General features: G+C 36.1%; 1 protein-coding gene across 2 annotated transcripts in view; it reads right to left on the bottom strand.

Moving 5' to 3' along the window:
- LOC140450276 (probable ATP-dependent RNA helicase DHX35) overlaps positions 1-18,196 on the bottom strand; it is a 332,996-nt gene that overhangs the window by 11,041 nt on the left and 303,759 nt on the right. For both annotated transcript variants that reach the window (XM_072543802.1, XM_072543803.1), the window contains one exon: positions 8,808-9,116. In XM_072543802.1, coding sequence (XP_072399903.1) covers positions 8,808-9,116 — 309 coding nt within the window. The remainder of the gene's footprint in view (positions 1-8,807; positions 9,117-18,196) is intronic.

The following is an 18,196-nucleotide window of genomic DNA, read 5'->3' on the forward strand; positions in this document are numbered from 1 at the left end:
AACTTGTGCTTATAGATGTTTGGAATTGGTTAGGATTCATGAGTCGGATCCATATGTGAGAGTCGATATTATCAGTGTAAAATCTTAATCTTGTGTTTCGAGATAAACGTGTGTTAACTAGTTATCTTGATAGGTCACAATAGTTACTGATATGTTACTGTTAAGGTCGATCCGTATGGCGAGATAGATGAACTCTCAAACTCGCTTCGAAGTTTTGGTCATTAGTAATGAGATATTTATCAATGTTTCTTGTCTATGTCTTAGTCGGCTAAACTTGGATTTACTTTAGTTTATATGTAGTTCCATTCCTTTTACTAAGTCTGCTGGGTATGTTAAAAGTTCTGTGTCTCTTGCCCTGATTCTTGTTGTGGTGTGTACAACGTCAAGGTATGATTAAGTCTGGACTTACTTGTTAAATATAGTTTCTCTGCTGTCTAATTGGCGTATCACCAATTCTAAAGCTACGTTAAAAGAGCTAACATGCCAGCGAATCGAATTGTCTGTCCCAGGTCTAAGTGTAAGTGTTTCAAAAGGAGCATCTTGCTTATAGTCATATTTATCAAGCATATTAGTTTTTACTTGACTTTTTTATTTCACGCTTGTTCTTACGATAAGGTCATAACTCCCCAAATAGGCGATATAGATCGATGTTGAACTCTTGAGTTTCCTCAACAGTTGTGAGTAAAGTGAAGATCTAATGAATGGTCGAACGGCCTGGCCAGAAACCTGTTTGATATTCTAGAGAGGCGGATTTTTTTATGTCGTTAAATCGCTTCTGGGTCTTTTTGGCCTTAATAAGTTTTGCTTGTAATCAAGAAATACAAAAGTAAAACTCTACAAAACAATAATACGCCCAGTCCTAACATATGGTTCAGAAACCTGGACTTTAACAAAAAGCAATGAGAACATGTTAGGATGTTTCGAACGAAAAATACTAAGGCGCATCTATGGAGCGGTAAATGAAAATGGTGTCTGGAGAAGACGATACAACTTCGAACTCTATAGGATATACCAGGAACCAGATATCGTAAAACACATAAAGATAGGACGTCTGAGGTGGGTAGGCCATGTAATGCGGATGGAGCAAATCGACCCAGCTAGAAAAACGCTCCTTGATAGACCTATTGGTCAAAGAAGAAGAGGAAGACCCAGAACAAGATTCCTAGATAACATCGATGAAGACATGAGAAATATGGAAATACGTGCTTGGCGGAGGAAGGCGATGGATAGGGACGACTGGAGAAAAATTCTTGGGGAGGCTAGGACCCACACAGGGTTGTAAAGCCAAAATGATGAAGTTTTGCTTGTTTCCCCTTCTTAGGTGGAACTTTCTGAGCCTCGTGGTGCACCACACTTGGGATCCTCGGCATGTTATCCTACGAACTACATGAATTAATCAAGTATCAATTTAAATTTTTTTTTTTTGTAAAGCTTTAGGCAGGATTTGTTTTGTTGATAATAAAATTTCATTTTATTCTTTTTTTAATGTACAATAAATATGATTTAACTAATTAGATCCATTTTTTACTTTTGCAATTAAGATAAAACGTACCTACATTTGAGAAGACTAGAGCTAGTCGAATCCGAAATAATGGGCTCCAACGTTAGTTGGAGTTTAATTGTTACACATTGGCACATAAAGTGTTCACAATGGTTATTCCTCCTAGTAGTTTCATTCTGGGCATTCTAGTTGGTTTTCATTTTTGTACAATCGGCATGTTAGACCTAGGCTCCAGTCCTCTGACTAAATTTTACAAAACATACGCATTTGTGCAAGACAATTGGTTATCTGTTGTCCGCCGAGTGTTAAAACAATTCTGTTGAATTCCATCATTGTCTGGAGATTTCTGGTTTTTAGATTTTAGATTTATTTATATTTTCACTTTAACTACTATATAGGCTTCATAAATTTCACGTATTGGATCTCTAGTTCTATATTGTTAGCAGGTTTATCTTCCAGATATTGTAGGAAGTGTTATACCCATCTGATCAGGATATTCTCTTTGTCGTTAAGCAATTTACTTTACTTAGTACCTATGCAATTTTATTTACTTATGAGATTTATCTGGCGATACAAAGTGTGTGTCTCTTCTTGGTTCATATGACTTTCGAGCAGTTCTAACATGTCATTTTATTATACTCGTTTCTTCTTTCTATGTATGCGTTTCTCTTCACTACTTAAATATTTATGTTTTCTCTTTCTAAATGCCCCGTTTTCCATCTCCTTTTTTTGCATTTTTGGTCGAACCAGTTTTTTGTTGCTTGTTTTCAGGTTTGTTGCCCAATGTGTTTAGCCGTTGTTTTTGTTCAATGTTTTTAGTGTTTAGAATTATATAAGAAATAATATAACAAATTTGACTGAGATCATTGGTCGTTTTAATTGCAGAACATTTTGTTTAGTGGGTATGATTAAATATAAACGGCTCTGCATATTATTACATACTCATTTTACATTTCTATAGATTTTATTATAGATTTATACCTATACATTTACTTTGCACTGTAAACAACTTGCAATATTACAATTTGATCATCTAGTTCTGGGATTCAGTTTCTTTTTCTTTGATTTAATATATGCTTTCCAAGTGAAGTTCCTATCAAGGTGGTAATGACTTTGATTAAGTTAAACAAAGAAACAAAGATACAAAGAACTTCAGTCAAACACAAATTTGCGTTTGCGGTATTGCCATGTCCTTATTATGTATATGTTTTATGCCTCAAATATGCTTGGATACAGTACATTTTTATTATATTATTTTATGGAATCTGGTATTTTTTAATTTTTTTAAATTTATATAAAACACGAACGAATGAATATTTGTTTCTTCTGATATTAGTTGCAGTTAGTTAATAGAAAAAAAAATATATAATTGCCCTTTGGAAGATTAGCGGATAAATTTGGCAATAGTATCAAAACCTTCAAAACACTAGTTGCCAGATTGCAAGATAATAACAAAGTAAAAATGTAGGTATATTAAAATCATTACAGAAGAATACTTAATATACACTTTTTAACTGTAGTATTTATAGTGATTTATATATTATGTTTCCTGTTATTTTACCATTTTATATTTTCCATGTTTAATTAAATTAATTAATATTATATCGCATGCTCTTTCGCGATTTATTATAAGGACATGATAACACTGCCAAATACAAAATTTCCTTCATTTGTAGCTAATTTCATCGGATCGTTCTATAGACTTGAACCCTTTGATTTAATATAAACTTTAATATAAGTAGGTATATATAAGTACCTATAATGTTAATAAATCTTCCCGAAATTGCTATAGATTATCTATGCAAGATATTTAACAACATTTTACTAAAAGGAGATAATTGTGATTTTCTTAAGCAATGTCTGGTCATTCCTATACCTAAAATAAATGATCGTACTTTTTTAAGACCCATTTCTCTGATTTCATGTCTATTAAAACACTTGAACGGATCCTTCAAACTAGATTGGAATGGTGGTGTGAAAAAGAAGGCATATTCCCGGTAGCTCAGTTACGCTTTCGGAGAAATAAAGGAACCATCGACTGTCTGTCACAATTAACTACTGATATCCAATTGTCCTACTCAAATAATAATTATTTAGCAGCACTTTTTCTAGATATTTCGGGAGCATATGATAATGTTATCTTAAACTTACTTTTCGAGAAACTAAGACATATAGGAGTCCCAACTAGATGTGCACAGGTATTGGTTAATCTATTTGTTAATAGACAAGTATTCATTTGGTGAAATAATAAATTGATTGGTTCAAGGTTAGTTTATCAAGGTTTGCCGCAGGGATCTGTGCTTAGTTCTCTCTTGTTTAATCTATATACTATGGATCTACATGGAATTAATTGTAATATTTTACAATAAGCCGATGATTTCTGTCTTTACACTTCTAAAAATTCTTATCAGGAATGTATTGATTCAATAGAACGAATTATGTACAGTGCAAGAGAATACTTTCTTAACCAAGGGTTGGAACTTATTTCGAATAAATCCGCTGTGGTGTTGTTTACTCGTTATCGCTTACCGAATATATCCAGCGTTAGAATTGATAATCTAAGTATACCTGTCCAAAAACACAATACTTATCTTGGCGTCACACTTGATACTAAATTAACATGGGAAGAAGATATTAATAACTGTTTAATTAAATGACGAAAAAAACTTAAATGTTTTAAAAGTAGTTAACCGTCACCAATGGGGCGCTGATCCTAAGGTTAATCTAATGTTTTATGGGGCATATACCAGGTCAGTTCTTGACTATGGTTGCTTTTTATATGGGTCTGCTACAAATACTAGACTTAAAAAATTAGACCGAATCCAGTACAAAGCTCTATGTTTGGTTTTAGGTGCACTTAAATCTACACCTACTGAAAATCTATTAGCCGAATGTATGGAACCTCCATTACATTTAAGACGTCTTTTTTTAGCTGAAAAGTTTATCCTTAAATGTCAAAGTAATAACCAATCCTATTGCAAAAAATATCCGACATATCTTCTCCAAATTTAGCTATAGCATTTCCTAATGTTTCTTCCTATTTAGAAATCCCAGCTGAAACTAATTTCTTCCAATCTAATTTCAATATTCTTTATTCCCAAACCAGTTTATTTTCCTACTTTTGATGATAACAACGCCATTCAACTTCAGAAACAACTTGCCAAATTTGATAAGCCATGTAGGATTTTCACAGATGGGTCAAAATCCATTTTGGCAGTTGGTTGTGCGGTATATATCCAAAACAATCAAGAACACATTATCTTTAAATTAAACCAAGAATGTTCCATTTATTCCGCAGAACTGTTTGCAATATATCAAGCTTTGGAATGGACTATTGAGAAAAGAATGTCTGATTAACAAATAGTAATCATGTCAGATTCAAAATCTGCGTTGTCTGCTTTAGATAATTCGCATAAGCATTTATACAAAAACACTATTATCGTCAAAATTTTAGAAAATCAACTAAGGCTACTTGAAAGAAATAATTCAGTCTCTTTCATTTGGGTAAAAGGACATGCTGGTATCTCGGGTAACACCAAAGCAGATTATTTTGCTAAAGAAGCGGCTTCAAAAGGATTAGAAATTAGCTGGCTCAATAGAAGTGATTTAGTCTCGCTGCGTAAACAAGAATTAAAAAAAAACTGGGAAATTGAATGGAATGCTTTTTGTAACAGAAGTAACAACTTTTATACAAAAATTCACCCTGTTTTACCTACTGCGCCTTTTGCTTCAAGAAGTCATCCCAATAGAAGAGTATATTCAATGTTTGTTAGATGCCTTGTTAATCATGCTACTGTGAAAGCCTATCTTCATAGATTTAATTTAAGTGAAACCGAACTTTGTGATTGTAATGGTAACACTGACGATATCAATCATTGGATGTTCGGGTGCATATATAATGATACTGCTATTAAGTATCTATTGGAAAATCTGATAAAAGAACAAATACCTCTTCCTCAGTGTCAATCTTCCATTTTATATATATCTCATTATAATATTAGGCTTAACCAAATTTTTTGGAAATATTTAAAAAAGACTAAAAGAAAAATTTAGGATGGAATGTGTAATGTGAATGTATAAATCTAGCTTTGTTCCCTCTATCTATCCTTATGTTATATAGTTACCTCCTAGCCGTTGCCTGTCTTATGTTGTAATAAAGTCGTTATGAAAGGCACCTTAGCGTGAAAAGTATCTCTATATTATGTAATCCCTTGTTGGTTCTAAATATTCACTTTAAGATGGTTAGGGCATTGAATGGAACGAATGAATGTATGGTTTTTTATCAATCTACTGATTCTTGTGATACTGATGTTTACATTATATTTTTAATTTACCTCTATGCGAATTTGTTAACAAATGCAATAGGTCAATACATCATTAACAAATTCAAGTAGTCAAATACATTATCGTGGTTGAATGGATCAAGTTATCCAAAGCCATTAATTAAATAAAAAAAAAGTACCTATAAATTATACAGGGTGAGTCATGAGGAACTTTACATACTTCTACCATATGTAGAGTCCCTCAGGGAGCTTATCATGTGGCCACTAAAAAATGTCAACTCCTCTTCTTTATTAATTAACAGGGTGATTTGTGTAATTAACCATTTATTTCATTTTACTGTAGTGTTTATACGGCTCATTTGATTTTTTTAATTTTTGCATGATACAGTACACTACTATCAAGCATTCGACCGGTATTAGCTAAACTAAAAAATTCCAGGACTGGCTTTGGAAAAATTAATTTAGGGATTCATATTAAATATTACACCCTGTATATATTTTTTTTAAAATGCAATAAGTGATTTTCAAACTACATAAATAGCCAATGAAAACGACATATGCGACAATGTTGTCGCACTCTTATTAAATTTTTAGTGAACGATCAAATCTTACCAAAAATAGAACAACCATAATGAAGTATCAAATTATAAGGTAATTAATTTAAACAAATGTTATAAATTTCAAACATTTTAATTGAAATGATAAACTGAGTCACTGCACAACAAAAAACAGTAACTACTAACAATAACGAAGAACAATTTAAAAAAAAACTAAAAATATGTACATAGTTATGATAAACCCATAAATTAGAACTGGAAAAGATACAATAATGGTAACAAAATAAAAATAATTCAAAATAGATTTTCGAAATGGAACCCTGCAGCCTGTACACATTTTTGTTGCCGAATTGTTAATTGACGTATTGAATTACGGATACTCTGGGGATCGTTTCTAATAGTATTACAACAATGTATAATTCTATCAATTAATTGTTGTCGGTTATTAATATTCACTGCGTAAACTAGTTGCTTCAATCGTCCCCAAATATGGTAATCAACGGGATTTAAATCAGGGGATCTTGAAGGTCACGAAATAGGACCTGCACGTCCTATCCACCTGTTGCCATAAACATTATTGAGATGTTGTCTCACTGCCAGTAAAAAGTGTGGGGGTGCCCCATCATGCTGAAAATACATCCCTCGGATAGCAACGTTCGCGTTGGCAAGCAAATTCGGCAAAATATTTTGTAGAAAGTTCAAATAGACCTGCCCTCCCTGTTAAAGGACCATCAAAAAAGTGAGGACCTACTAATTGGTTATTTATGACAATAATCCACACGTTAACCGAAAACCTTAACTGAGAACGACGTTCTCGAATAGCATGGGGATTTTCTTCTGCCCACACATGTGAATTTCGTGAATTATTTATCCCGTCTCTGGTAAATTGGGCTTCATCTGTAAATAGTGTCCTGTATAGCGTTGGTCGATTATTGTTAATCCATCTACAAAATTCCAACCTATCGATCTCATCTCCAGCATGTAGTCGCTGAACCATTTGAATGTGATATGGGTATAGATTATTTTTTTGTAAGACTCTACTTACTTTTGATTGAGTAACATTGAGTTCTCGACTTACTTGTCTAGTGCTTATTGTAGGGTTCATAGTAACGGCGTCCATAATGTCATCTTCCTGCGCTTCATCTACATGTCGCTCTGTTGTTCCACTAGGAAAAGTGCCATTTTCTCGCAAATAATTAAAAACTGACCCAAATGTTGGATGACTGGGAGTTCGACGATTAGGAAATCTCCTGCGATATTCTCTACTAGCAGCCCTACCATTCCCATTACAAAATCCATAAACAAATATTATGTCTGCATATTCTGTGGTCGAAAACTGATGTGGCATTTTGAACGAAAGTAACAAAAACTCTACCAAAACTAACACAATGTACTTAACGTAGATATGACAGAAGAAATATGTATTCTTGTACACATAAATAACAATTGATAATGACAATAATGACAATGGGTATAAAATATCAAGAAACGTCAAACGGTCAACGCCAACCTTCATTTTAAACTTTTTTAGATTTATTTTTATTTAGTACAGTTGATGCAATGTATTATTATTTGACATAAAATTTTAATCATTTACAATCAACAAAAACTAACACATACAAGAGGTTTGAATTTTTAATCAATTTAATTTATTATTTATCGAAAATAATGCCCCAATACGATCTATGAGTAAAAATTTAAAATTGAAAAACAATTGATTCTATCGTAGAGATAATACAAAGTGACAGTAAAGATGTTAATTTTCTACGTATTAGATTATGTTGTAGGAACTCATTTTAATTAAAATGTTTGAAATTTATAACATTTGTTTAAATTAATACCTTATAATTTGATACTTCATCATGGTTGTTCTATTTTTGGTAAGATTTGATCGTTCACTAAAAATTTAATAAAAGTGCGAAAACATTGTCGCATATGTCGTTTTCATTGGCTTTTTATGCAGTTTGAAAATCACTTATTGCATTTAAAAAAAAATTATACAGGGTGTAATATTTAATACGACTCCCTAAATTAATTTTTCCAAAGCCAGTCCTGGAATTTTTTAGTTTAGCTAATACCAGACGAATGCTTGATAGTAGTGTACTGTATCATGCAAAAATTAAAAAAATCAAATAAGCCGTATAAACACTACAGTAAAATGAAACAAATGGTCAATTACAGAAATCACCCTGTTAATTAATAAAGAAGAGGAGTTGACATTTTTTAGTGGCCACATGATATGCTTCCTGAGGGACTCTACATATGGTAGAAGTATGTAAAGTTCCTCATGACTCACCCTGTATATGAGTATAAGCTTTTAATATAACGAAAGTTTTTGTCGAGGTGGAACTATCAACTTGTTATTTACTATTTGTTAAAATTAGGTATGTTGAAGTTCATAGATAATTCTGCAGAGTAAATCTGTTTAAAGGATTTAAAAAATAATATTTTAAATAAAATACTTACTTATACAAGATTCTATAGGAATTCCATAACTTCTCATCATCTTCTCCAACCTCTTTCGTATCTCCACCACTCTTTTTAAACTTTTGTAGCTTAAAAAATTCTTATGGCAAAATCCCTGCGACATTTCGCTTTGGATAAAACCATTGAAGACGTTTAAGTACGTTATTAGATCTCCTTCTTCCACTTCAAATAGTCGTTTTTGAATCCTAGCTCTTATAATTGAGTTACCACTAGTAGGTTTTGTAAATACTGTTTCCACTTGAAGCATGGCGATGATGGTGAGGATCTCTTCAGAACAACCAAATTCTCCTGCAAAAAAAACCATATGAAATTTTAAAAATAAGTAGTTATTAAATTGCTTATCTAAATAGAGTAGTAACATGCATTACCGTCATTATAGGCTTACTAAACACAGAATGACAATTGAATTGATGGTTACATGGAGCTTACATATTGTATCTAGTTAATACAACATTTATTATTAGTCAATTTCACATTCCATCTCAAAAAACGTATAAATCACTTCGGACAGAATCTTCCACAATATATTCTGACCAAAATCAAGCATTACGTCAATATCAAGTCAACAAGGATACTTTATTCAAAATCTATCTCTTAGCTCCTTTGTTGTATATAATATACAATAACGGTCTCAAAAATTGGGGGATAAAGGAGTATAATGCGAAAACATGGAGTTGATTCCAATTTACTCCAATTAGCCTCTTCTACTCAAATCCGACTCTCACTTTCACGCTGGTGTCCCCTGTAAACCGAGCAACCCAACTGGAGATCCGGTATCTAACCCGGGTGGAAAGTTGGGTCGGGAACACTGACGAGAGCGGGTGAAATATCCCTTCGAAAAGGGGGTTTGGCGTTAGGTTGACTACCCAACTCTGTAAAAAATCTTTTGTTATGAGAGCTACAAAGAAAGAAACCGGACTGTCTAACCTACGACGAACTCGCAAACGAAATAAGGATAATGATTTAAAAATTTGCACGACTTTATTGTAAGCTGCAAGGTCAAACATAGTGTAATTGATTTCAAAGCTATTGATCATAGGATATGTCGAATAAGACTTAAAGAGAAGATCGTTAATATTAGTGTTATTAGCATCCATACTCCAACGGAGGAAAAAGGGGATGATGAAAAAGACCTGTCCTTTGAGGCACTAGATCGAGAGTACGATGAGTGCCCAAAAAATGACATCAAAATAATAGCAGGAGACTTTATTGCCAAAGTCGAAAGGGAGAATATATTTTCGCCCACCATCGGAAAAGATAGCCTACACGTAGACTCTAATGATAACGGTCTCAGAATCATAAACTCTGCGATGTCTAAGAACATGGTAATAACTGGGACACGATTTCCCCATAAAGATATACATAAGGGAACTTGGAAATCTCCTGATATTGAAACGATTAACCAAATAGATCATATAATCATCGATGCAAGACACTGCTCTAACTTATTAGATGTTAGGTCTTTTAGAGAAGCAAACATAGATAGTGATCACCATTTAGTTAAAGCACGATTTAAAGAGAGAATATCCAATTTAAAACAGGAGATCGGGAAAAGGAGAGAAAAAATCGACATTAATAAACTGTAACGATGCTCTGATCGTTTAACAGTTCGAACCGTGGGAGTGTCAATATTTGCGCATCCACTTCTACAACGTGACGGCGAAGTGGGAATCAGAACGGCTATTTAAGGCGTGTGAATAGCGGAATTAGACAGTCTTGTAGCTAGCGCTCTAGGCTCCCTGACTCGCCGGTGTAGTGAACCTGCGAGCCATTCTGGACAGAGAGAGTTCCGTATTGAGGATCATACTCTGTCCCTAACCAAGCGGAACCCATCGGTATTGCGTAATGAGCATTACCGTGGATCTGCACAGAACCAACCGGGACAGAGATTTCCGTATTGAGGATCATACTCTGTCCTTAGCCAAGCGGAACCCGTCGGCATTGTGTATTGAACATTGCCGTGGGTCTGCACAGCTAAATATTGTGTTTGCGAGCATATACGGAGCTTTCGCTGAATTGAAGCGAAAGTTAGTATAAATCTGCACGCGATCGACTTCCCCCATTTCGTTTCTTATTAGTAATACTAATTAATTTCTTTTCTTTTATAGACGTTCGCCGAGGACTTCGTTCATCACGGGATCCAGTAGAATTCGTTTTAGTTTTATTCATTGTACATATAAGTATACAACGTAGAATTCCTTTTATTTTTATTTATTGTAGATATACTAAATTAATAGATTTATTTTTACTTCAAACCTGTGTTTTACTGAGTCTGTCGCCCCGAAAGAGCTACCCATCACAAACTGGCGCCCGAGCAAAAATTAATAACATGCCGACAGATAAAGACACAGACTCAGTAACAGGTACGTCGAGGATAAACCGAGTTTGCAAGGAGGAATTGCAGAGCGAGGCCGAAAAATACGGCTTAGATCTCAAGGGAACCGTCGACGAATTGAGAGCACGACTCAGAACCTATTTTAAAAATCGCGAGGAAGCTACAGGAACAATCCCAAAAGAAAAAACTTCCAAGGGAACAGAATCCGACACACTGGCCCAGGAAATTTCGGGCATCCGAAGACAATTACAGGAATTAACAATAACGAAACAAATGGGGCAACCAGAATTGCTAAATCAAGTACGAAAGTGGAACACACACTTCGACAAGAAACATTCGGATGCAATAGAATTCTTAGAGAGGATAGACGAATTAAGCTTGGCCTACGAGATCGATAAACAAGATCTACTAAGAGCATTACCAGAATTATTAGGAGACCACGCTTTGTTATGGTACAGAAACAATAACAAAAATTGGAAGTCATGGACAGATTTCAGCGAAGATTTTAAAAAAGCTTTCTATCCCAGGGGATATTTGCTACAACTAGAAGAGGAAATCCGAAACAGAAAACAGAGACAGAACGAACCAGTAGATAGATATATCACGGAGATACAAACATTAATCAGACGAGAAGGATCTTTTTCTAAAAACCAAGAACTCGAAAGGATATACAAAAATTTGTTACCAGAATATAAGCTTTATGCTCGCCGCCGGGATTTCGGAAACTTAGCCGAATTACAGGATTTAGCCCAAGAATACGAAGCTCTAGAAGACGAAAAGACCCGAGCAAATCAGATTTGCCGTGGAAACTGGAGACGCACGGACCAAGCAGAGTACGATGCGAAAACGGCATGCTTTAGATGCAAGATGCCAGGTCACAACCGTAAAAACTGCAAAAACCCATGGAAAAAGTTTTGTTCGCGTTGCGGCAGAGAAGGGGTTTACAGCAGCGACCTCTGTTTCAGGCGTCAGGGAAACGAATTACAGACTGGAGAAACAAGGAGTCGTCCCAGTCTGTAAAACAAGATTCGACTTCATTCGTTTTCGCCGTTACACAGCCAGCAAGCAATGACATTCGACTGTTCGCATCACTAAAAATAGGGCAAAGAACATACAGAGCGCTCATCGACACAGGAACTACTAAAAATTACGTCGGGGATAGAATAGCTCAGATATACAAGGACTCTCTAGATAGCTACAGCGGGAGAACAAGACTAGCAAATGGAGCGTCAATCGAGCTTAACCAGAAGTTGACAATTGAATGCGAGATCGATAAGTTACAAACCCGACAAACATTCATAGTAATGCCAGGGTTGACGGAAGATGCATTAATAGGAGTGGAATTCCTCAGGAACCATTCTATCGAACTTAAATTCGATAAACATACGACCAAACAATACATACAACATCAAGAAGAGACATGTAACACTTTAAAAGACTCCACTCAAAATACGGAGTTAGAAAGGTTCCTAAGAAAAGAACTAAGGGAGTTTGAGAATATAACAGGACCCACCAACTTAATAAGACACGAAATAAAATTGAAGAAAAAGTGCGATCCAGTCAAGCAGCCTTACAGGCAACACAATCCCGCAATGCTACAGATCATCAACCAAGAAGTGGACAAGATGTTAAAAGAAGGAACCATCGAACCCTCCACAAGTGGTTGGAGTTCACCGATTGTACTAGTTAGGAAAAAGGATAACTCGTACAGATTGTGCATTGACTTTAGAAAAGTCAACGAACTATCAGATAAGGACGCATATCCGTTACCCAGAATATCGGAAATTCTGGATAGACTTAAGGAAGCAAATTTTATATCAACCCTCGATTTGAAACAGGGATATTTTCAAATACCCCTAGAAGAAACAAGCCGCCCAGTGACAGCATTCAGCGTACCCGGAAAAGGCCATTTTCAGTTCAAAACCACCCCATTCGGACTGCATTCCGCAGGAGCCACTTTCCAACGCCTACTGGATAAGGTAATATCTCCCGATATGGAATTCGCGTTTGCCTACTTGGATGATATCGTAGTAATATCTAAAACGCTCCAAGAGCATTTAAATCACCTACATGAAGTTTTCCGAAGACTGAAAGAAGCCAGATTACAGCTGAACTTCGAGAAATGCACGTTTTGCCAGTCAGAACTCAGATACTTAGGACATGTGGTTGGAGCAGAAGGAATAAAAACCGACCCGGAGAAAACCAACGCTATAACCGGACTTACAGCACCGAGAAATGTGCGTCAACTCCGCCGGTTCCTAGGAATAACATCATGGTACCGCCGATTCATAGAGAACTATTCGACAATAGCAGGACCGCTAAACATGCTTCTGAAGAAGAAGATAAGATGGAAATGGACCGATAAGCAGGAAAACGCGTTTGAAGAGCTAAAATCAAAACTTACATCGGCCCCAGTATTAGCATGCCCCGATTTTTCGAAAACATTTTACCTGCAAACAGATGCGTCGAACTGTGGACTGGGAGAACTGGGAGAAAATGGCTGAAGAACCTTAAAAACCCGTCAGGTCGGTTAGCCAGGTGGAGTTTAGAACTGCAACAGTACGATTTCGAGGTAATATATAGAAAGGGAGTCCTCAACAAGGTAGCAGATGCTTTGTCACGACAACCACAAGAAAACCAGAGCGAAGAACCAGAGTCGGAATTATTAGCATCAGAACTGGAATCATGCAGTTGGTACGATAATTTATATAGGAATGTACTCCAGAACCCAGACGATTTCCCGGATTTACAAATATCAAACGGGAAATTATATAAACACGTTTGGAGCTGCCGTAATTTAGCCGACCCAGAGTTTAATAACCCATGGAAATTATGCGTACCAAGATATAAAAGGAAAGATATTTTGGAGGAAAATCATGACTCGACCACAGCAGGCCACTTAGGAATTGCAAAAACAATTTGCCGAATAGCGCAAAAGTACTATTGGCCTAAGATGTTTAAACAAATTGCAGACTACGTTAGAGCCTGTACGAAGTGCCTCCAATATAAACCGTCTCAAATGCAACCAGCCGGGAAAATGCAACCGTCCACTGTAGAAAAGCCTTGGCATACTGTCTCAGTTGATTTAATGGGACCATTCCCAAGATCTGCAAAAGGAAACATTTTCTTAATAGTCGTGCAAGACCGGTTTACCAAATGGGTCGTCGCCCAGCCAATAAGAGCAGCATCTACGAACTCAATCATCGACACTCTACGATCTAAAGTAGTCATGCAATTCGGTATCCCGAAGAAAATCATCTCGGACAACGGCGCGCAATTTACAAGCGGAAATTTTAAGGCGTTCCTAAAGTCCTATAACATAAATCACATTCTAACACCGCCGTACTCACCTCAGTGCAATCCAGTAGAACGAACGAACAAAGTACTGAAAACGATGATAGCTACTTACGTGGAGGATAACCATAAAGACTGGGACAAATTCATACCAGAATTCTGCTACGCCATAAATTCGTCAAGACACGATTCAACAGGATTTTCACCAGCGCTTCTTAATTTCGGAAGGGAATTAGACATAACAGAGGCGACAAATGGACAAGATATACAGGGGTATGCAGAAAACTTAAACAAGTTAGAAGCGTTAAGAGAACTAGCGAAAGTGCACATGGAACACGCTTTCGAGGACCAAAAGAAACATTACGATCTAAGACGAAGAGACTGGCAGCCACATCCGGGAGATCGAGTCATGAAAAAGGAACACCATCTATCATCGGCTAGTGCAGCTTTCACCAGCAAACTAGCGCCGAAGTACTCAGGACCATACATAGTAACGTCAGTGATATCACCAGTAATAGTAAAACTGAAATTGGCCGATAGTAGTAGCCGCAAGCAGACGACGGCGCATGTAAAAGATTTAAAACCGTGGGGAGGAAGATTGTGATAAAGATACCGAGAGGGATAGATGACATCACAAGGCTGTAGACACCATATACACAAAAAAAAAGGTATGTTACTTTTTTTTTTCAAAGAGAAGGGGGTGTAACGATGCTCTGATCGTTTAACAGTTCGAACCGTGGGAGTGTCAATATTTGCGCATCCACTTCTACAACGTGACAGCGAAGTGGGAATCAGAACGGCTATTTAAGGCGTGTGAATAGCGGAATTAGACAGTCTTGTAGCTAGCGCTCTAGGCTCCCTGACTCGCCGGTGTAGTGAACCTGCGAGCCATTCTGGACAGAGAGAGTTCCGTATTGAGGATCATACTCTGTCCCTAACCAAGCGGAACCCATCGGTATTGCGTAATGAGCATTACCGTGGATCTGCACAGAACCAACCGGGACAGAGATTTCCGTATTGAGGATCATACTCTGTCCTTAGCCAAGCGGAACCCGTCGGCATTGTGTATTGAACATTGCCGTGGGTCTGCACAGCTAAATATTGTGTTTGCGAGCATATACGGAGCTTTCGCTGAATTGAAGCGAAAGTTAGTATAAATCTGCACGCGATCGACTTCCCCCATTTCGTTTCTTATTAGTAATACTAATTAATTTCTTTTCTTTTATAGACGTTCGCCGAGGACTTCGTTCATCACGGGATCCAGTAGAATTCGTTTTAGTTTTATTCATTGTACATATAAGTATACAACGTAGAATTCCTTTTATTTTTATTTATTGTAGATATACTAAATTAATAGATTTATTTTTCCTTCAAACCTGTGTTTTACTGAGTCTGTCGCCCCGAAAGAGCTACCCATCACAAAACTATAAGATCCCGATATTGCAAATGTATACAGACAGCAAATAGAAGATTAAATAAGAACAGAAAACTTAGAAGAAGACATTAACCAACTATGGGCAAATATACGAGATATTGTGTTACAGAAATCGGTTGAAATATTGGGCAAAACCAAGTCAGAAAAAAGAAATCATTGGTTTGATCATAAGTGCGAAGTGGCCACAAATAGAAAGAACGCAGCATATCAAAAAACCATCGACGCAGGATGTACACCAAGAAAAAAAAAGAGTATAGACGTCTTAGAAGAGAGGAAAAACGTATCCATCGACGTCAGAAGAGGGAATACGAACAGAACACTCTAAAGAGATACAAAGTTTATGGATAAAAGTGAAACTAGGAAATACTGCAAATCCTTAAATAATAACCGTTGAGAATTTAAATTACGATTAAAAATTTGTAAAGACACTAACGGTGAAATTCTACATGATAAAACTCAGTTCTTAACAGATGGGCATAACATTTCAGCGAACAAATATAAACGATATTGAAGGAGGTTACAACATAGACAATCAACAAAATCGACAACGTCAACTATACAGTGAAGACTCAACAAGAGAAGAAGTCTCAAATGCCATCCTAAAACTCAAAGACAATAAAGCCCCAGGAATCGATGAAATTTGTTCTGAAATGTATAAAAAAGGTGGTGATCAACTTTTTGCAGCAATCTAATACTACTAATACTAATCTAATACTAATAGACAGAATGAATTGGTACCAGAAGAGTGGCATAAGGGAATAATATATCCGTTGCATAAAAAGGGTGATCAACAACTGGAGTGTAGGAACTATAGAGGCATTAACTCTGTTCGCATCTACATATAAAATCTTTGACAATGTACTGTTTTAAAGAATTAAACATTTTACAAAGGATATTGTTGGTCAATATCAATGCGGATTTACTGCTGGAAAGTCAACTACACATCAAATTCAAGCACATAGGTAGATTCTAGAAAAGTTACTAGAATATAACATAGATACACACCATCTCTTCGTCGACTTTAAAGAAACCTATGACAGTGTGAAAAGAACTGCATTATATAATGCAATAATAGACGTTAGGATCACACGTAAGTTTTTTCCTAAGTTCCCACTTTGACGTTAATAATGGTTAACAAGGGGCGCGCTGGCGTGCTTCCTCTTTAATATTGCCTTGGAAAAGGCAATCAGACAGTAACCATAGAATGACACCATCCAAACTGAAACAGAATTCCTTACTTATTTCAATATTTTCCATAGCAGATAACTTATTTTTATTATCAAGCAATATGAGATTGGATTAGGAGATAGCATATATTAATAACACAAAACAAAAGTTCTATCTATATTTCGCTTTTTAAGTGTACTCGCTCTTCCGATAGAGATATATGAAGGAGTAACACCGAGCCACAAGCCCCCCATCTCTTGCCGTACTGCTCATCTATAGGTCGATATGATACATCAGCGTATTCTAGTCTAAGTAACACAGCCATTTGAATTTTACATTACTACTTAGCCATTTTACAAAACCAAAGTTACTAACCATTAAATTCCTTGATGCTAGAATTATTGGAAACAGCTGGATTGGACGATAAAGATCTACGAATAATTACAAATCTATACTGGCATCAAGTGGTAAGAATAAAGGTTGAACAAGAACTGTCGGATGAAATAAATATAAAAACAGGAGTGAGACAAGCCTGTATATTGTCGCCTTTACTTTTTAACTTATATTCGGAGGAAATATTTAAGGAAGCCTTAATGGAGACACCCGAAGGTATTATTGTGAATGGAGTAAGCGTCAACAATATTAGATATGCCGACGATACCTTAGTGCTTGCTAATTGCGGAAAACACCTTCAAAATCTAATGAACAAAATAAAACAGACTTGTGATCAGTATGGATTAAAACTCAACGTTAAGAAAACTAAATATATGATAGTTAGCAAACAAAATTATATACAGGATGACGGTATAAAAGTCGGAGATGCCACACTGGACAGAGTAGAGAAACTCGTGTATCTCGGCAGTAATATCAATGAGAGCTGGGATCTAACCGCAGAAATTAAAAGCCGAATAGAACAAGCCCGAGCTGCCTTTGTAAAAATGAGAAACGTACTTTGCAGTCACGATCTTAGCATTGACCTTAGAGTTCGAATGACCTCTTGCTACATCTTTCCTGCCCTGCTGTATGGAGTGGAAGCGTGGACTCTAACTGAGGCTATCCTTAAACGCTTGACAGCCTTTGAGATGTGGGTATACAGACGACTACTGAAAATAAGCTGGGTCGACAGAGTTAGAAATG

This window comes from Diabrotica undecimpunctata, chromosome 9, assembly GCF_040954645.1.
Source record: "Diabrotica undecimpunctata isolate CICGRU chromosome 9, icDiaUnde3, whole genome shotgun sequence".
Lineage (NCBI taxonomy): Eukaryota > Metazoa > Arthropoda > Insecta > Coleoptera > Chrysomelidae > Diabrotica > Diabrotica undecimpunctata.